Source organism: Rattus rattus, chromosome 9, assembly GCF_011064425.1.
Source record: "Rattus rattus isolate New Zealand chromosome 9, Rrattus_CSIRO_v1, whole genome shotgun sequence".
In the NCBI taxonomy this organism is placed as follows: domain Eukaryota; kingdom Metazoa; phylum Chordata; class Mammalia; order Rodentia; family Muridae; genus Rattus; species Rattus rattus.
In genome coordinates, this window is record NC_046162.1 from 47,505,800 (window position 1) to 47,524,118 (window position 18,319).

The 18,319-nt window shown below is 45.9% G+C and overlaps 1 protein-coding gene across 1 annotated transcript in view; it reads right to left on the bottom strand.

Annotated features, from left to right (window-relative positions):
- Usp43 (ubiquitin specific peptidase 43) overlaps positions 1 to 18,281 on the bottom strand; it is a 61,179-nt gene extending 42,898 nt beyond the window's left edge. Inside the window, exons 1-3 of the mRNA XM_032912362.1 lie at positions 17,604 to 18,281; positions 11,148 to 11,279; positions 1,921 to 2,024 (exon numbers count right to left, since the gene is read on the bottom strand). Coding sequence (XP_032768253.1) covers positions 1,921 to 2,024; positions 11,148 to 11,279; positions 17,604 to 18,107 — 740 coding nt within the window. The 5' untranslated portion in view covers positions 18,108 to 18,281. The remainder of the gene's footprint in view (positions 1 to 1,920; positions 2,025 to 11,147; positions 11,280 to 17,603) is intronic.
- Between the last annotated feature and the right edge of the window lie 38 nt (positions 18,282 to 18,319).

Here is an 18,319-nt window from a genome sequence, read left to right on the forward strand (position 1 = left end):
CTGGAATCCTTTTGAAGGAACGAGAAAGCCCAGCTCAGTGCAACCAAACGGATTGCAGACAATGGCAAATACACACAAAATAGGAAAGCAACAGGAGAGGTAGCAAAGGTGGGGTTCAGACTTCAAAGAACCTACTGAGGGCAGAGCTTCTTCTGCACTTACTGTGAGCCCTGGAAGAAGCCCCAGAGCCTCTCTTGTCTCCCAGACTCTTGTAAGGGCGTCTCTTAACAAGAGCTGGAGAGAAGTTCAGTCTGCAAACTGCTTGCTATACAACCATGAGAACCTGAGTTTGAGCCCAGTATGCACATAAAATGGCCGGATGCCATTTGTAAACTCGGCATTGAGAAGGTAGAGTCCTGCGGTTTGTTGGCCAGTCAGCCTAGTCTAATTAGCAAGCCCCAGACCAATGACAGATACTACCTAAAAATTAAAAAACAAAACAAAAAGAACCAAACCAAAGGAAACTAAGGAACATCACCAAAGTTGACATCTGCCTCTGAACATACATGTAGACGTGTACAAGTACCCACAAACATACACAGATTATTAATAAAGTATACTTAGACACATTTAAGTACACATGTTTATATTATATAGAGAAATTTAATATTTATTATTAATGTCACTCAGTGGTAGGACACTTGCCTAGCATGTGTGAGATCCTGGGTCAATCCCCAACTGCTCAAAAAGCAGTAATAATAAATTATATAAATATACTACATACCATTTATGCTAGTCCACATATTTTATTAAAAATATATAATTACATATTACCTTATATATTATAGCACATACATATTTCATGTGAACATAAGCACAAAGATTTTCACATAGAATATGGAATGTAAAATGTGTTATCAAATCATATGTAAATATTACTCAGTGACTGTAAAACCTCTCTCACAGGAGTTAAGAATAGAATGGCAATTACCAGAGACCAGGGAGTAGGGATGGCAGTGGGAGAGAGGCTAACCAACAGGACTAACTCACAGGCGGCAAGAAGTCCTCTAGTCAACCACACAGGCGGAGTGATTAGAGATAACTGAGTATTACGCAATAAATAAAAAGCTACAAAAGAGGATTTTGTAAGATTTTACCGTAAATGGTGAACATTTGACGGTACATATATATTAACATGATACTGTATATTATAGACACATGTCAAATCAGCATACCATTCACGTGTTCAACTCTGGTTTCGTTCCAGCCTTTAAAAAGTGGAATTTAAACCTGATGTTAGAAACATACATATGTGGACATCTCACGTAAGAGATGTGGCAACATCTCTGAATCCAATGGCTTCCCTTAAATCTTGACCTCTGTGCTCATTCCCATCTTGGAGGCTACAGTCAGTCATCTTTGTTGAGTATGTTCCCACCGATTCACCCTATTCAGCTATCAAAACTCATGAAAAGACACATATGGCCAAAGGGCCTGAGGCTAAGGTCTCATCTTCGAAATCTAGCCAATGCAAGTATTTTCACTAAACCTCATCATTCTTATAAACACACATACTCTCATATAGAAATACCCACAATGCATGCTTCTTGAAGTCAAAGGCCATGTAATGATTTTTATATCCACCACTGTGAGCTAAGCTCACAGTGACTAGCTCAGCTGAGCTCTCTGGCCATGCCAAGCAAACAGGAAGCGTCTCCCCAGCTTCACTGTGTCTGCAGGATGGCTTATCCTGCCTACCACATCCCTGCTCTACAGAGCCGTCCTCCAGCCACCATTCCTTTAAAGGAGGGCAGAAGGCCATCTCAAGAAGCGAAGAAGAAAAGGAACAGGACTGGGCTAGGAAAGGGAAGGGAACTTGAGTATGTGTTGTTTTGTTGTGCAGGGTCCTGGGCAATGAGATACAGGTGGCCTTCATGCACAACTCCTGAGGACCACACTCTAGGCACACCTCCATCTTACCTGTACTGTGCTTGAAAGTGGCTCTGCACAAAGCTGGGGCCTAAGGAAGAAGGAGCTGCAGATGGCCGGAGGTCCTCTGAGATCTTACTCGCTTCTGGGGGCAGCTGCAAAGGAACAGGGAAGAGATCCAGTGACATCTTGTCTGCATTATACCAAGTCATAGAGCCCACCACCTCACCCATATCATCCGTTCCTGTGCACTGTGGAGCCAAGATCTTCTATACTGGTTCACCATTACTCAGTGCTCTTTCAATCCTCTTGTTTGCCCGAACCCCTGAGAAAGGGTGTATACACACGTGCAAAACACTGAACTCGAGGGTGATGATGGAGAAAACTCACTCATACACACTCCCGGCCCAACTCTACCCTGAGGTCGATGGCACTACTCTTCACCTATGTCCTGCTGGGGCCTCGGATACATCTACAACAGGTATCAGTTGTCTACAGAAAAGTGTTGACAGGTGTCACAACCTCCAGAGGTTCTGGGCGGAATCTTCTAACTAGTGTCTTCCAGATTCAGGGGCTGCTGCTGGAATTGCTTGCCTTGTGGCCACACCATATTGTCCTCTGGTTTGGCATCTTCATAAATGCTCTTTGCTCTGTGTTTACACTGTTTTGTCCTCTGTGGTCTCTAAACTCCCTCTGCCTGTTATAACAACACTCAGTGTTGTGCTAAGAGACCAACTGGATAATTCAAGTTAATTACCCTAATTCAACTTTCTTAATCACATCTATAAACAGCAATTCCAAATCCCTGCATCCTGAATATATCTTTCTAGGTCATCTTTCACCTCTTCTTCCCTCAAGGCTCTGGCCTACTCTAGTGTCTCCCATCATCCCTGAATGGCTGCTACTCCCAGTATGAGCTGCTCCAGCTTCCCAGGTTTCCTAGTTATCCTTACTTTCCGCCCACTCCGTACCACGCAGGGGACATAATTACTTATGAGGTCCTTGCTACACACACACACACACACACACACACACACACACAAAAGAACCAAAAACAAAAACACTGAAGGTTGTCCAGGGCACCATTCCACTTACAGCAACTCATAGTAGATAGCTGTTTAGTGAATATCTGAGTGTCTATAAGGCCAGACATACAATTTTCCTGACAGCATTGTATCTCAATTTCTCAATGTGTTTTATCCTCACTACCCTAAGAGTCATTTTAGACATGTTTTCCTCACCCACATACCCAGGGCCTCACACATACTAGACAAGCTCTCTACCACTGAGCTACATCTCCAACTAGTCATATTTTTCAAAACACCCCAACACAAAGCTATAATGTAACACTGTGCATGTGTCTGTATGTTTTTTAAGTATTTATCTCTCAGACCAATTTGTGGTGCTTAGGGGCCTTGAACATGCTATCCTTGTTTCTGTGTTATCATGACCAGAGTCTTTGTTCTCTTAAATCGTTTCTGCTGGGTGGTTTCTAACAGGGATGACACAGTGGCTAATATATTCAACCTTTCTTTTTTTTTTTATATTCAACCTTTTGAATCCACTTAAATAACTCACTTGCTCTATATCTTTTACCTTAGTCCATTTTCCATTGCTATAATAAAAATATCACAAACAAGTAATTTATTCCTTCTTGATTTTTATTATTGTTGTTTGGGTTTTTCTTGTTTGTTTATTTGTTGAGGCAGGGTTTCAGGTAGTGAGTGGGACAGGAAGATTGAGACAGGGTCTTGTGTAGTTCCAGTTGGTCTCAAACTCACTCTTGACCCAAGACCAACTTTAAGACTTCTGGTTTTCAGGCCTATACATCACCTCTTAAAAGCTGGGATTCCAGGCCTGCACCACTATGCTGGAGGAAGAAACTGAGAATTTACAATGAACTGAGAAAAGCTGTTTCAGCTCATAGTTCTTTGGGCTAGAAAGATGGCACTAGCATCTTCTTGGCAGTTGACAAGGGCCTCTAAGTTCACAACAAAGAGAAGATCAACTCTTCCTCATTCATGAGGCCACCAGCCGCACTCTGGACACACTTACTCTTGTGATCTCAACTCAATTACCTTCCAAAGCATCATCCTATTTCCAAATGCCAGTCAGTAACAGAGCTGCGGCAGGACTTCAGTGGTAGGAGGTTGCTTTCTTGGCGTGTGTGAGGTCCCAAGATCCATTCCCAGCACTGCCAAATACCATTAGCATACAAGTGTGGAGACTACATTTCCGGTGTATGAACAGTTCCCTAATTCTAATATGGGAGTCACAATAGCACTCAACTGATAGAAGACATGTTTTGAGGAGTTAAAGAGTCATTCATAGAGGGAATCTTAGTCAGGGTTACTATTGCTGTGGTGAAACACCATGACCAAAAGCAACTTGGGGAGGAAATGGTTTATTTATCTTACATATCCAAAGTCATGGTCCACTGAGGGAAGCCAAAGTAGAAGTTCAAACCAAGAGGCGACCTGGAGGCAGCAGCTGATGCAGAGGCCATGGAAGAGTGCTGCTTACTGGCTTGCTCCTCATAGCTTCTTCAGCCTGCTTTCTTATAGCTCCCAGGACCACTATCCCAGGGGTAGTACCACCCATAATGGGCAGGGTCCTCTCCCATCAATCATTAAGAAAATACCCTATAAGTTTGCCCAAAGCCTGATCTCAGAGAGGCAACTTCTCAGTCAAGGTTCTCTCCTCTCAGATAAGTCTAGTTTGTGTCAAGATGACATAGAAGTAGCTATCACAGACAGAGATAGATGGATGGATGGATGGATGGATGGATGGACGGACTGACTGACTGACTTAGCCTGGCACATACTCAGTACTGTATAGGTTGTAGGTATAACATATTGGAGATATCTAATAGCTTTTTTTTTAAGCCAGAGTGGTAGCTCTATGCTTACAGAGACTCTTTATCTCTACAGCCATTCCCAGGTAAAGAAGAACATCATTAAGTGTCCAAGTAGCAAGCAGGTGACCTGTGGGAAAGCCATGAAGGTAAAAAGAAATGGGAGGGGAACTCAAGACACCTGTGTAAGGGCTCTTAGTTCAGGAGGACCAGGAAGAAAGAAGGAAGGAATAAACACAGTGGACTCCAGCAGTCAAAGGAGATGGGGCTTGGGAAGGATAGACCAAGTTCAAGGGTAGCTCAACAACCAGACAGAAATAGAGTGGCAAATGTTTGCAAGAGCCTAGAGGTGTGAACATGCATTAGGTGTGGACACTGGGGTTGTTCTGCCCAGGATTTACCCTTCTTAAGACTTTGAATCTAGTCCCTCGGTGGGACTATGTAGACTGTTGTCTTCTGAGTGGAGCACAGCTATAATTATCCACATGAGATCTTCCAAGACCCCAGCTTGTTGATGCTCCTTCATAGAGAATACCTAGGAAGGGTTATTTTAGAGAGACTCTAGCCACTCTCCCTGTGCCTGTCACCTGTCAGTAATCCCAGCTCAGCTCAAGTGGTCTTGGGGAGTTGTAGAGTACAGAGAAGCCAGAAAGTACTGAAGAGTAGGGGACTCCATGTGTGTAGCTTTAGGAGGTCATCACCCACACTGGGATGGGACCTTTTAGTGATACAGCTGTTCTGAGGTCATGTGTAAAGCTCAGAGGAGCCCCTCACCCATACTCCTGAGGGTAAGCCCAATCAATTCATTGGTTCATCAAGCAAGATTTGGATGGAGTGGCCACTTTGGTTTGTCATTGGAGCCCTATCTGGAGTAAAGAGACATTTGTTTATGTCTCCCCAGAAAAAGCTTAATTCCCTACCAAGAGACAGGTCCATGACCCAAACTGCACCAAGATGTCCTGTCAGGATACATTCTGCCATGGGCAGAATGACCAAACTTGAAAACACTGACTGTAGCCGTCATGATTAGACAAGAAAGCTAGCAGCTCTTGCCACTGAAGCTCTTTTTTGCCCAAAGCTATCTAATTCTAGGCAAGTGTTTCATTTAATCCTGTGTGCTTCTCCACAACTGGCCATCTACATTCCCCTCCTAGGGCACGTCCAGTTGCATGTAGGAACTTACGATGATACAGAGGGTTTCTATATAATGACAAGCTAAGACTAGGCATGACTGTGGACAGGGTCGAGACGGGGTGGAGTGTGGAAAGAAAATCCTAAGCAAAACATGGAGACAGGTAGTAGGAAGTCATTCACAAAACATGGACTATGAGGTCAGAGGAACATGAGTCCAGTCTGCTAGGCAAGCGAACCTTGATACCTCTCAAAGCTTCACTGTATGTTTACAAACAGCATCCCCTCGACATGGAACTATGGTGAAAATCAGGAGGTAAGATACACACCAGAAACAGAGGCTCACATCTGTAACCCCAGCACTTGGGAGGCTGAGCCTGGAAGATCACTGGTTGAAAGGCACCTTGGGCTACAGTTTGAATTATGAGTTTGGCCAAGGCTACAGTGCGAGTTTGAGGCCAGGATAAGTTACTGAAGGAAATCCTGTCTCAGAAAGGAAGGAGAAAGGATGGGAGAGAGGAAGGACTCTTACCTGGCACACAGTAGGTGCTTAATACACACACATTGGCTGCTGTTTCTCTCCCTAGACTCATTCCCACCTTTATTCTACAAAAGTAGCAATTCCTGGAAAACTATCAAAAAGATTGTTTACGTGTTGGTGTTCAGAGGGCAGTGAAAATACAGGCTTTGCAGGATGGAAGTGTTTGAGAATCGTTAAAGTAATGGAAAAGAGAGCGGCCCGTATGTTATCTATTCCAGTTACAAATGAATCTTGCTGCATGGTTTTCCTGTGTCCTGAGTACAGAAATAACTTCAAAGGGAGAAAAATCACTCCAGTCACACAGAGGGCAGGAGCTTCTTTGTTGAAAGGGAAAACGAAGTTTTCCTGCAAAACAACCTCAAGGCTCTGTCTGCTGCCTCCAAGACACACAGCCCAGTCTCAAGGCAGCCTACCTTCCAGAAGCAACTTGAGGGGGACAGAGAAAGAGACATTGCTGGTGTTGCCGGGCACCTGCCCAGCAAGCACAAGGGCCTGGGGTCCATCCCTAGCCTAAAAGAGAGAGAAAAGGGAGAGGAGAAAGGAGAGAAGAAAGGAAGGAAGGAAGGAGGGAAGGAAGGAAGGAAGGAAGGAAGGAAGGAAGGAAGGAAGGAAGGAAGGAAGGAAGTTGAAAGACTAACTTTCAATCATGGCCACTTTTCCTATATCTTGAAGTTATGGCCCTCATGACTTAAACAAACTCAAATGCCTTAAAGACCAGTTTGAAGGAGACGCATATTCATAGGGAACAAAGATTTTTAGAGTGAAGCGTCTCAACTAGAGGGTGATTTGGATCCCTTCCCCAGAGAACATTTGCCAATGTTTACACACACAGGTTTAGAGCAAGTCAGGACTGTCCCTGGCACCTAGCAAGAAAGACAGGGCTAAGGCACTGACACACAAGTCAGCCCAGCACAGAAAAAAATTATCCAGGCCCAGATGCCAAAAGTGCTCAGGTTCAGAAATCCTGGTATGGAGAATGGGATTTCCTTATTTGGGTATGGGCTCTCCCATTTACTAGCTGTGTAACTTGGACACACATAGCTTACCCTCTCTGTGACCTTAAGTCAAATGATTTTCCTGCTACCAAAGAAATAAGAGAGGAAAACTGAAAGGCAGTTTGAAAGGCTGCTGCTGAAATCTGGGTCTGGAATATCCCTCAAAGGCCCGTGTGTTAAGGCGTGGTCCCAAGCGTTCACTATTAAGAGCTGGTAAGACCTTAAGCTGAGGCAGGGCCTAGTGGGAAGTCTTAGGTCGCTATGGGCATGTCCTTGAAGGGAACTGTGGGAATCCAGCCCCTTCACAGCCACTATGGAATAAAGAGCTTGTCCCTCCTCAAGCTTCCACCATGAGGTACCCCCTGCCATAGCCCTGATGCATTAGCTACACTTGACCACAGACAAAAACCTGCAAAGTCCATACTACCCGTTTCCTCCTTGTGAACTGGTTACAGTAACAGAAAACTAACACAGTTAGTTATCTATCCCACCTACTTCCCAGGAAGGAAGAACTCTGGGTATAGAAGAAGAAGAGAGAGGAAAACAGGATGAGCCCTTGTTTATACAGGAGTAGATTGGTAGAGACACCTGAGCAGACACAAGAAGCTTCCAAGAAAGGATGTTTGGCACACTGGATGAGAGCCATGGACCCAGACTCGATCCTATTTACATCAGGTAGAAGATGATGACCCCGAAGAACTATGATGGTACACACCCATAATCCTGGCACTTGAAAGGTAGAGACAAGAGGATCGGGTGTTCAAGGTCATCCCCAACTACATACTGCGTTCAAGTTCAGTCTAAACTACAAAAGACTCTACCAAAGAGCGACTGTCCCTGGGAAACCCCTAACCTATGTTTCCACTAACTACAGAATGTGAGTTATCACTATAAATATTAAAATGAGACATTTTAATAAGTTTACTGTCTACTATATACCAGGTACTAAATCATGAAAATTGTCAAAGTAGATATATAATATATAACATCCAGTAAATGGTATCATCTGTGTGTGTGTGTGTGTGTGTGTGTGTATGTGTGAACATACACACATGTCACATTAATGTGTTTTTTTTGAATTTACAAACAGCATAGAAGTAGACAACATGTATCCACCCAGTGATGTATTTTGGGCCAGCAATTAATTCTGACTCTGTAAAATCCTTCCTTAATCCGTGTTCTTCCCACAGGAATGTAACTCGGGAATGTCCAATATGGCTACTCTGCTCTTTTGACCACGTCTAGGAACAAGCATGCCAACTGTGCTAGGACCATCCAGATTTGCTTTGGTGTGCTAGTCTCTGGAGACTCTTCGAGCAATTCTTGCTACCACGTGGGCAGAGCCAGAAAGAGAATGAAGAGACGGAGTCAAAGATACGGTGACATCACCTGGGATCTTGGATTCAGTCCCACCCAAAGCTGCTTTAACCAGATCTGCAGGTTATAAAACAACAACAAATGCCCTTTCCTTAAGCCAGAGGAATTTAACCTTCTATCACATGAAAATACAAAGATACAAATAAGATTTATAGAGAAATAACTACAAATAAAAGTAAAATCACCCATTCCCTCCCAACCCAGAGGAAGCACTTTGTTGGTGCAGTACCGGGGATTTTTTTTTTTTTTTTTTTTTTTTTTTTTGAGACAGAGTCTCATTGTGTAGCTCTGATCAGCCTAAAACTCACTATGTAGACCAGGCTGGCCTTCAACTCACAGAGATCCACCTGGCTCTAGGATTAAAGATGTGCCTCACCATACCTGGCTCCCACTTGGAGCTTTGTTGGGGGTGACCACTGGTTTTGTTTACTGGTGTCCTCCAGTCATTTGGAGTGATTGCTTTTAAAACAAGAAAACAGGCTTTCAAGCCAGAGTCTCTTAAGCTAGAATCCTGACTAATTCCCTCCCCTTTAAGATTAACTTTAGTTAGGTGCCTCTGACTGTCTGCCTGTGTGTGTGTGTGTCGGTCTGTCTGTCTGTGTTGTGTCTGTGTGTCTGTGGTGTGTGTGAGTGTGTGTGTGTCTGTGTGTGTGTGTGTGTGTGTGTGTGTGTGTGTGTGTGTGTGTGTACACTATGTGCTGGTGACCAGAGGCCAAAAGGAGGAGACAGATCCCCTGGAGCTGAATTTACAGGTATTTATGAGTTGCCCGTGTGGGTACAGGGAACCAAAGTCTTATCCGCTGGTACAGCAGTCCTGACACTTAACCACTGACACATGTCTCCAGGCCCCATGACTCTTCAACTGTTTGTGCTGGGATTACAGACATGCGCCATCCAGTCTGGCTTCCCAAGGGGTTCGTTGTTGTTGTTTTGTTGTTGTTGTTGTTGTTGTTGTTGTTGTCGTTGTTGTTGGACTCGTGAGAGGGATGAGAATAAGGTGTGCAGATAGAAAACAATACAGAAGGGCTGAGAATGTAGCTCCAAGGTAGACAGGTCGCTTGCCCATCAGGCCTGGGGGTGAGGGTCAAGTCTCAGTACTGTGGGGAGGGGAGAGAAACAAGAAGCTGGTGGGGCAGACCTGGAAGCTAGGCCTGAATGCCTGTGAGATCCATCAAAAATGTGTTACTTACTGGCTAATTATCAAGGTGCAAGAGATGTGCACTATTTAAGTACTACAACTTGACTCACTCGTAATGTAAATTCATTCACTTTCCGGTGAGCAATACAGGGATCATAGTAAAGCCATTATTGGTCTTTATTTAGGAGAGTTATAAGGAGCACAGCCAATGTGCCAATTACCCATCACTTACAAAGTACTGTAGTGTGGCCGGGTGTGGTGACAGATAACTGTCATCCCAGCACTAGGGAGGCTGAAGGGTTGGGGCTTGACTTTAAAAAAGCTGCTTGGACTGTATGACCGAGGTGTGATCCCCAACACTGCAGAGACTGTGTGAGCTGGGAGGACTGACACACATTCCAGCCTGAGCTACACAGCAAGACTCCGTCTAAACAAAGCAAAGCAGAGCCAACAACGACAGAAGCGACCCCTCGATTTTACAACGCTTTCTTCGTCCCAAAGGTCTGGGGGCTCCATCAAAATCAGAAATTACCTGCCCACATCTTAAGAAAAACAGAAATCGTTGCTCTGTGAGATACACTAAGCAATAGTAGAGCTGGTTGAATTGGAACCGTCTAAAACCAACAAAGAATGACTATGGTGGCTCCAGGCACCCCAGACAAATGTGTAGAATAGGGTGGGGAAAAAAGTTTAAGGAAAATATTTTTGGGGATGGGGAGGGGGATGGCTCAATTTGAAAGGTGCCAGCCACGCAAGTGTAAGGATGTGAATTCAAGTTCCCAAGTAGGAGCCGGGTTTAGCCGTGTGCACCTGCAGTCTCCACACAGGGGAAGGAGAGACCGCAGCATCCCTAGGGCTTGCTGCCCAACCAGTTTAGCCAAATCAGCAAGCTCCTGGAATATCCAAAGAGCCTGTCTTAAAAAAAAAAAGATCTGGGATGACACCTGGCATTGATCTCTGGCATGCGTATTTGCACCTGCACAGATATATACAAACCAAAAGAACTCTTTTTAAAATTATGACCCATGATGAAATCCTATTCACAGTTATCACTGGGATCAGGGAAGACAAGAAATACTGCAATAGGAAGGGAATGGCCATCTAAAACCAGCAAGAGCTAAAAGAGAGAAAGCCCAGCAGGTGTACACAGTGGCTGGACTATGCAGGATCTAAGGAGCTGAGTAAATAATCCACTGAGGGAAAAGGGACATCAACGCACATGCAGACTAGAGAGAGACTAACCTGCTCAGATCCCTGCCCATGAGCCGAGCCCTCCAAGTCCTCATGGACACGATCCAGAAGCCAGAGCAGGAATTCCAGGGCATCGTGTTGGGAATTACCTTGGAACTGGGAGCCATACTTAGAAACAGCATTCTGAAAGGAAACAAAGACGAAAGTCACCTTGGGCCTTGACACAAACAAAGGACGATCTATAAGCATCAAGCTCCCAAGTGGTCATCATTCAGCCTTGGCCTGAGATGACAACATGGGTAGGGATAGGTTTCCTTGCCCCATGCTGGGTATATGGGTTCTCTGAAGAGAAGGTGTGCCAGACCCTGAAAACCCAAGAGACCGTCTGTGCAGAACAGTGTGTCTGTATGTATCTGTGTGTTTCTCTGTGTATGTCCATGTGTGACTATGTTCATCCATGTGTCCACGTATGTGTATGTATGTGTGTATGTGTGTGTGTGTGTGTGTGTGTGTGTGTGTGTGTGTGTGTGTATGTGTACAGGTCTTCATACTCACACAGCAAGCACTTTACTAAGCTATTCCTTAGTCCTTTTGCTAAATACCTTCAGAGTGTCCACTACCTGTCCTCCCTGAAGCTCTTGTCCTTTGATCACTGGGATTCCATGCACCACTGACCTCCGCTCCATCATTCTCCTTCCACATCTCTCTCAAGTCACCTCACAGGAAAACACCCTTCTTACCGCTCCTTGGCTGACTGCATTGATTCTCAAGGCTTCCTTCTACTCTTTGGTAATGACCACACTGTGAGCAACATTGACTTCCTAAAGTACAATGCGTGTAGCTCCTTCATCAAAATGCTGGCTGTGGACATCTTCATCCTGATTACTCCCTTCAGGGTCTTCCCCTAAGTTTCTGGGTAGCCAGCTCCTCAACTCCAAATATCTAAAACCCCGCCCTCGTCTTGGCATTGATATCTCTCAGAAGCTCCCTCCCAGGAGCAGACTAGGATTGAACTTGTCCCCAGGCCCCATGCCTCTGTTTCTCCCCTACCTCAACCTACACTGTTGAGTTCAAACTACTGCTCACCTAGAAGAGATCAGTTGATATCTGACTAGATGCCATGCCCCTTCCTCCCTGGCCCTCTAGGTACTTAATAAATCAGACCAATCTTCCTGCAGCCCAGTTAATATAGCAAACCTTCCTTATCCTACTATTCAGCACAAAATAGTTCAAATTCCTTCATTGCTCATGTACCAAACTCACATCTTCTCTACTCTACTCTCTTGTCTCTGTCTCTGTCTTTGTCTCTCTCCCCACTCCTCTCCGCTCCTCCTCTCTCACCCCCACAAAGATCTCCTATAGCCCTGTAGCCCAGACTCAAACTCACTATGTAGTCAAGGATGACCTTGAACTTATGACCCTCCTGTCTCCACCTCCCTAGCACCAGGATTACACTATCATGTCTACCTCTTCCCTGTTTCAAAGTTCCAGGTAAAAAAGCCACTCTGGTGCCCCAAACCTAGTTCTGGCTTCTATGGACTACACCAGCACTTTCGTCTAGCCTCCCACACGAGTTCTAGCCCCTTCAGTTCACTGTGAATTCTCTTCCTCTTAGCCTGGCCTCCTCACAACCAAAGCCTCACAAAGAATTTGACAACTCCAAGAAGACAGATAAGATGGGATCTTTAACAAACTGTGTAGAGCCAGGGCCCTGGCTCAGCAGGTAAATGCACTCGCTGCCAAGCACAACAACCTAAGTGAGCATTCAATCCCCAGAGCCCATGGTGGAAGAAAACCTGCAAACTGTTCTTTGTCCCCTACAAGTACTGTGGAAGGTTGGCACCCACATACATGAGCGTGCCTATCCCCCCCATGCATGGGTGTACATGTCCCCCCATGCACAATTAATGACAAATAAAAATCAAATTTAAAAAATTAAAATCTGCATATATATATATATATATATATATATATATATATATATATGTCAATTCCACTTTGGAGAACACAACTCAAGGAGAGATATAAGCACAGATATCTCCATGAACCATAATTATTGGTAAGAAAGCTAGGTGTTGTTTGTCACACCTGTACCCAGTACCCTGAAGGCTGAGGCAGGCTGAGGCTGGATGATCTTAAGTTTCAGGCTAGCCTAGGCTATATAGCAAGATCTTTTTCTCAAAAAAAGGGGGTGAGGGATGGGGTTAGGTGTTAGCTCAATGTGGAGGGCTTGCCTAGCCTGTGTAAGCCCAAGGTTGGATCTCAGCACCATGAGACTGTACTGGAGCTAAAATACTCAAAGATGAGCAGTGACGTTTGGGACGTTTATCCACAACACAGCATAGCTAAGCCCTCGATGTGAATGTGTGCCTGTATGGGTGTATGAGAGATAATATGTGTAAGTGTGTGTGTATGTATATATGTGTGTATGTATGTGTATGTGAGTTTATGTGTGAGTGTGTTTGTGAGAGTGCGTGTGTGGATGTGTGGGTGAGAGAAAGAATGTGTGTATGCGTGTGAAGGAGTGTGTGTGGGTGTGTGAGAGAAAATGTGATTATGTGAGTGTGTGTATGTGTGAGTATGTGAGTGTGTGTGTGAGAGAGTATGTGGGTATTTATGTGAGTTTATATGTGTGTGTGTGTGTGTGTGTGTGTAAGAGTGCATGTGTATATGTATGTATGTATATGTGAGTGTGTGGATGTGAGTGTGTGTGTGTGTGTGTGTGTGTGTACATGTGAGTGTATGTGTGTTCTCTCCCAAACCCTGGTGATTTTCAACATATTTCTTCCAGTTATTTAATAATAGCTATAGCCATTTTTCTTCTGCCAATAGTTTTTGCTGTTTCCATTTCTCCTACTGTTTTATCCACAACTATCAAAACAAAAGTGAAGAAACTGGGGATATAGCTCAGTAGTAAAGCACTTCCCTAGTGTGCTAGAGGCCCTGATTTTAATCCTTAGTACCACCAAAAAGAAAACAAGGTGTGAATCTTTGTTTCAAGAAAGGGACACCTCTTCAGGAACATCAGAGGTTCAAGGTCATTGTCCACTTAGTGAACTGGAGACCAGCCTGGGATATTTGAGACCTCTCTCCAACAGATCAATAAAACAATAGAAAAATTTAAAAGTTAAAATGAATAAAAGGAAGTGCCTCTAGCACATGGTCTATCTAAATTTGATTTTAAGCACATAAGCTAAGAGAAATTACAGATGGCTGACACCCTTATTTTAACCATAGAAAAGCTAGAAGACCATAAAATAGAATACATATGAAAAAGTATGATGTATCTGGGTGTGGTGGTGCATGCCTGCAATCCCGGCAAGGAGACTGAGACAGGAAGACCCTGAGTCCAGACCAGCAGGTTACACAGTAAGACTCAGTAAAAAACAAAACAGAACAAAACAAAACCACTTGATTTTTGCAAAAAGACAGGACGTGAACAAATCTAAGGCTTCTAGCACTGGGATAGGAAAAAAGAAACAATTTGTATAAATTATTTGTAGAGACGTAGGACAGCAGTGGGGGTGGGGTTGGGGGTGGGAACAGAACCTTAAGAACAAAGCAGAACGGATCCACAAACAATGGAGGAGACCGTTCCAAGAATAGACTAGACAAGAAACACCGGAAGCACTTCCACCTCTCTCCTAATCAAAAAGAGAAAAAAAAAAATACGGTTTTTCCAACAAGTTAGTAAACCAGAGGCGTCCTTTACAAAGCCCGACCTCCACAGCAATAATGAGGTCTTAGAGCAACTGTGCTCAACCCTCCTGATGCTACGACCCCTTAAAACAGTTCCTCATGTTGTGGTGACCCCAAACCATTACTTTATTTTTGCTGCTACTTCATAACTGTAATTTTGGTACTTTTATCAATCTTAATATAAATATCTGTTCTTCCAATGGTCTTAGGTGACCCCTGTCAAAGGGTCGTTTGCTATCACCCCCCAACCCATCCTATTTGTGGTGGTCAGGTCAAGCCCCACCCTACTGGGCCCTTCCTGGGTCTAAAGTTAGCTAGACATCTTAAAAGACAATCACCTTAACAAGGTCAAATATCTAGTCTTCCACTCTCCTCCCCTGCTCCAAGAGCTTTCATCAATGAATTTGGCAAAAGGATTCTCGGCCTGAGTTCCAACCCCTGCTTCATCCATCCCCTTCAATGCCATTTTCCCTTCCCAGGTCTGGAGTCGTTATATCCCATCTCCCATGTCCTTATTTGACACTTCATCTCTCACAACCCAATTCAGGGTATAGGGTCCTCAACAGGGAAGGCTGTGCTGCTCTTCCAAACAAGTCAAATCCTCTTGCCACAACTGTCACAGCTTCTTGTGTGGTCCCTTTCCATCTTGACACCAGTTCTGAGGGACTGCATGACCACTGTGTTGGTATACATTTCTCCTCTAGACAGTGAACCCCTGGGAGCAGTCCCTGCATCTGGATTCAGAGTTGTCACTCAGTCCCAAGATCTGGCTTTTACCCATCCCTCCTCACACAGTCCTTGTTTCCTAACAGAATGCCTCCACATTCCATAAATGTGTGTCAACTGGGTGAAGGTTTCAATACCTGTAAAAGAAAGCATCACCTACCTAGATCGCCACCCCTCATATTTAAAATCCATAATTCTAAAATCCATCCCACCCTCCGAGTTTGGCCACCTAAAAGTCCCAGGAAAACCCCAGATTATGTCTCTCTCGCTAACAACTTAGTTATCATTCGGTTCCTCCACTGGGAGCTCCCAGGCCCTGGGGATTCAGACAGCAAAAGAGGAAATCCTGGTGAGTCACTGGCAGTGACTGTGAATTTCAGTCCCTTCCAAGCTACTTGCCACTCTCGCTGCTGTAGTAACTGGGTGGGACGTCTGGTAAAAGAAAGCTTACCCAAAGATCACCTCCCTTCCTCCTCTAGGTCTCTCTGCAGGAAGGAAGTATAATTCTAGAATAACCACTTCCCAGGAGCCAGGCCCGTTCTCGGTGCTCTCTATATAACCCACTTAACACAACCCCTCTATAATGAAGTAACTGTCATATATCTCGATTTTACAGATGAGAAATGATTAGTCTGCATAAAAATCATAATGCCCCAGAGACCTTGCTCTTTCTGTATGTCCACCAACCAAATGTGCTCCTTTCTTCAGATAGAATCTATCACTGAATCTAGACGCTTACAAATTGGCTAGATCGTTCATACAGCAAGCCCAAGGGAATCCACCTGGCTCCATCTCCCCGGGGCTGGGACTGTGTACAAGTCTACACTGAGATTACAGCGAAGATACAGGCCTGCAGTGGGACACCTGCCTTTTCTTTTTCTCCCTTTTTATCTGGGTTCCAGAGACTCATATCCTCAAGGCTTGTACGACAAGTGTTCTGTCAAGCACTGAGCCACTGCCCACAAGACCTTGCTCTTGACCACCACACTACCCTGATTAGCGTATTTGAAAAGCAATGTGGCTCAAAAGTGATAACAAGGTCATCTGTGTGACTACTGTGCTCCTTCAGGAACAGAGGTCGGAGAGGAAGGCCATGGTTAGCATCCTTTCGGGTAACAGGACAGAGACTGTTTTCTCGGATTGAAACTTACGAACCACGTATGTATGTTTGTGGAAGGAACACTGACAGTCATATTCACCTGCCAGAGCTGCGCTTTTGCAGCAGGATGCAAGCCCTGTGCACCAATTATCAGGAACACTTTGCTTTTATGGGACTGCGACTCCACAATTGTGCTTTAACGCCATCTCATGACCCTGCAGCATCCCCAGCAAGGGGACTGTAATCTTGCAGATAACAAACACCATCTCCTGTTCACATTCGGCCGGGACTTAATATAAATTAAATTAAAGGATGCCATCTCTACTACAGCACTCTTACCTACTCCCTCTCCCTACTTTTGAGAGTACCTGGCCCATGGGTTCTCAGCAGCCCCCCGGCTTAAATAATCCAAAGCCACTGCGTCTAAGGTCGTACATGATCTGAAGACCTTCATCTGCTTCAGTACGCATCACCTTCAGGTCTATGCCCTTTCTACTTACTGATCACTCTCCCTGGATTCCTCCTAGATCTGGCCTGGTAGCGTCCTTCTCAGCATTCTGTTCTCCACCCTTGTATCTCCTCCTTCTCCAAGCTTGGCCTTCAAGCTTGGACCTACTTCCCACTCTGCACCCTTCCAGATCTGAAGCTTTAAGTCACTCTGGCCGGCAAACCTACACTCCTTCAACAACTGCTTGCTAAACACAAAACTGCTCGACACACTTAAGGATGTCAGCTCTCTCCACCCCAGCTCAAAATCCCCGGGAGAAACTAATTTCTAAAGAAAACACTTGCAAGTGATAATGTAACACGTCACCGTCACCTCAAAACAAAGGCGGTAACCCAAGGCTGGGCTGGTTAAGTTGTGTCTACCAAAGAGCTCTCCCCCCGCCCCCAAGAACCCGGCTAGGCTGAAGGTTCACATGCTTTTCAAGAACCGAAACCAGAAGGGTCGGAGGAGGCTGCTGGAGGCTGGCGCTGCCTACCTTGAACTCTGCGGAAAGTTGGGGCGTGTATTCGCGCGTCCAGAGCGCGCGCACCAGCGCCGCCAGCTGCTCGGTGACCTCGGCGCGGCCGGGCACCGCCCGGTAGCGCCCCAGCGCTAGGAACTCGGCCAGCAGGTCGGTGTTGCTGAGACACTGCACCACCGCGTTCATGAAACAGGTGTTGCCATGGTTCTTCAAGCCCTGAGCGCCGGGCGGACGCGCCCCGTCACCCGAAGATATCTGGGGCTGAGATCCCAAAGGACGATCTGGCCCTGGGCTCCCAGAAGAGGCTGGTGCCGGGCCCGGGGCGCAAGCAAAGCCCCCTTCTCCATCGCCATCGTAGGGGCTGGGCTGGGCCGGGGCCCGGGGCGGCGAGTCCCCCGAGCGGGAGCGGCTAACCAGGGCTAGCAGGAAGCGGTTAAGCAGACGGCGCAGGGAACGGCGGCGGCGGGGCCGGGGCGCGGGCGGCCCCTCTCCCAGTGCGTCCCCCACGCCCGGATCCATGCTGGCCACGTACGGTGGTCCGGGAGCGCAGCCCCCGGGACACGAGGTGGACCGGCAGCTCCCGGGTCCTCGCTGCCTCTCGGAGGCGCCGGGCGCCGGCTACCTGAGAGCCAGGTGTGCGGACACCGGGCGAGGGCGGAGCCAGGGGCGGGGCCGCCACACCACGCCCCGCGCGGGAATCCGGCTCTAGGGCTGCGCCCGCCGCCGGGCTC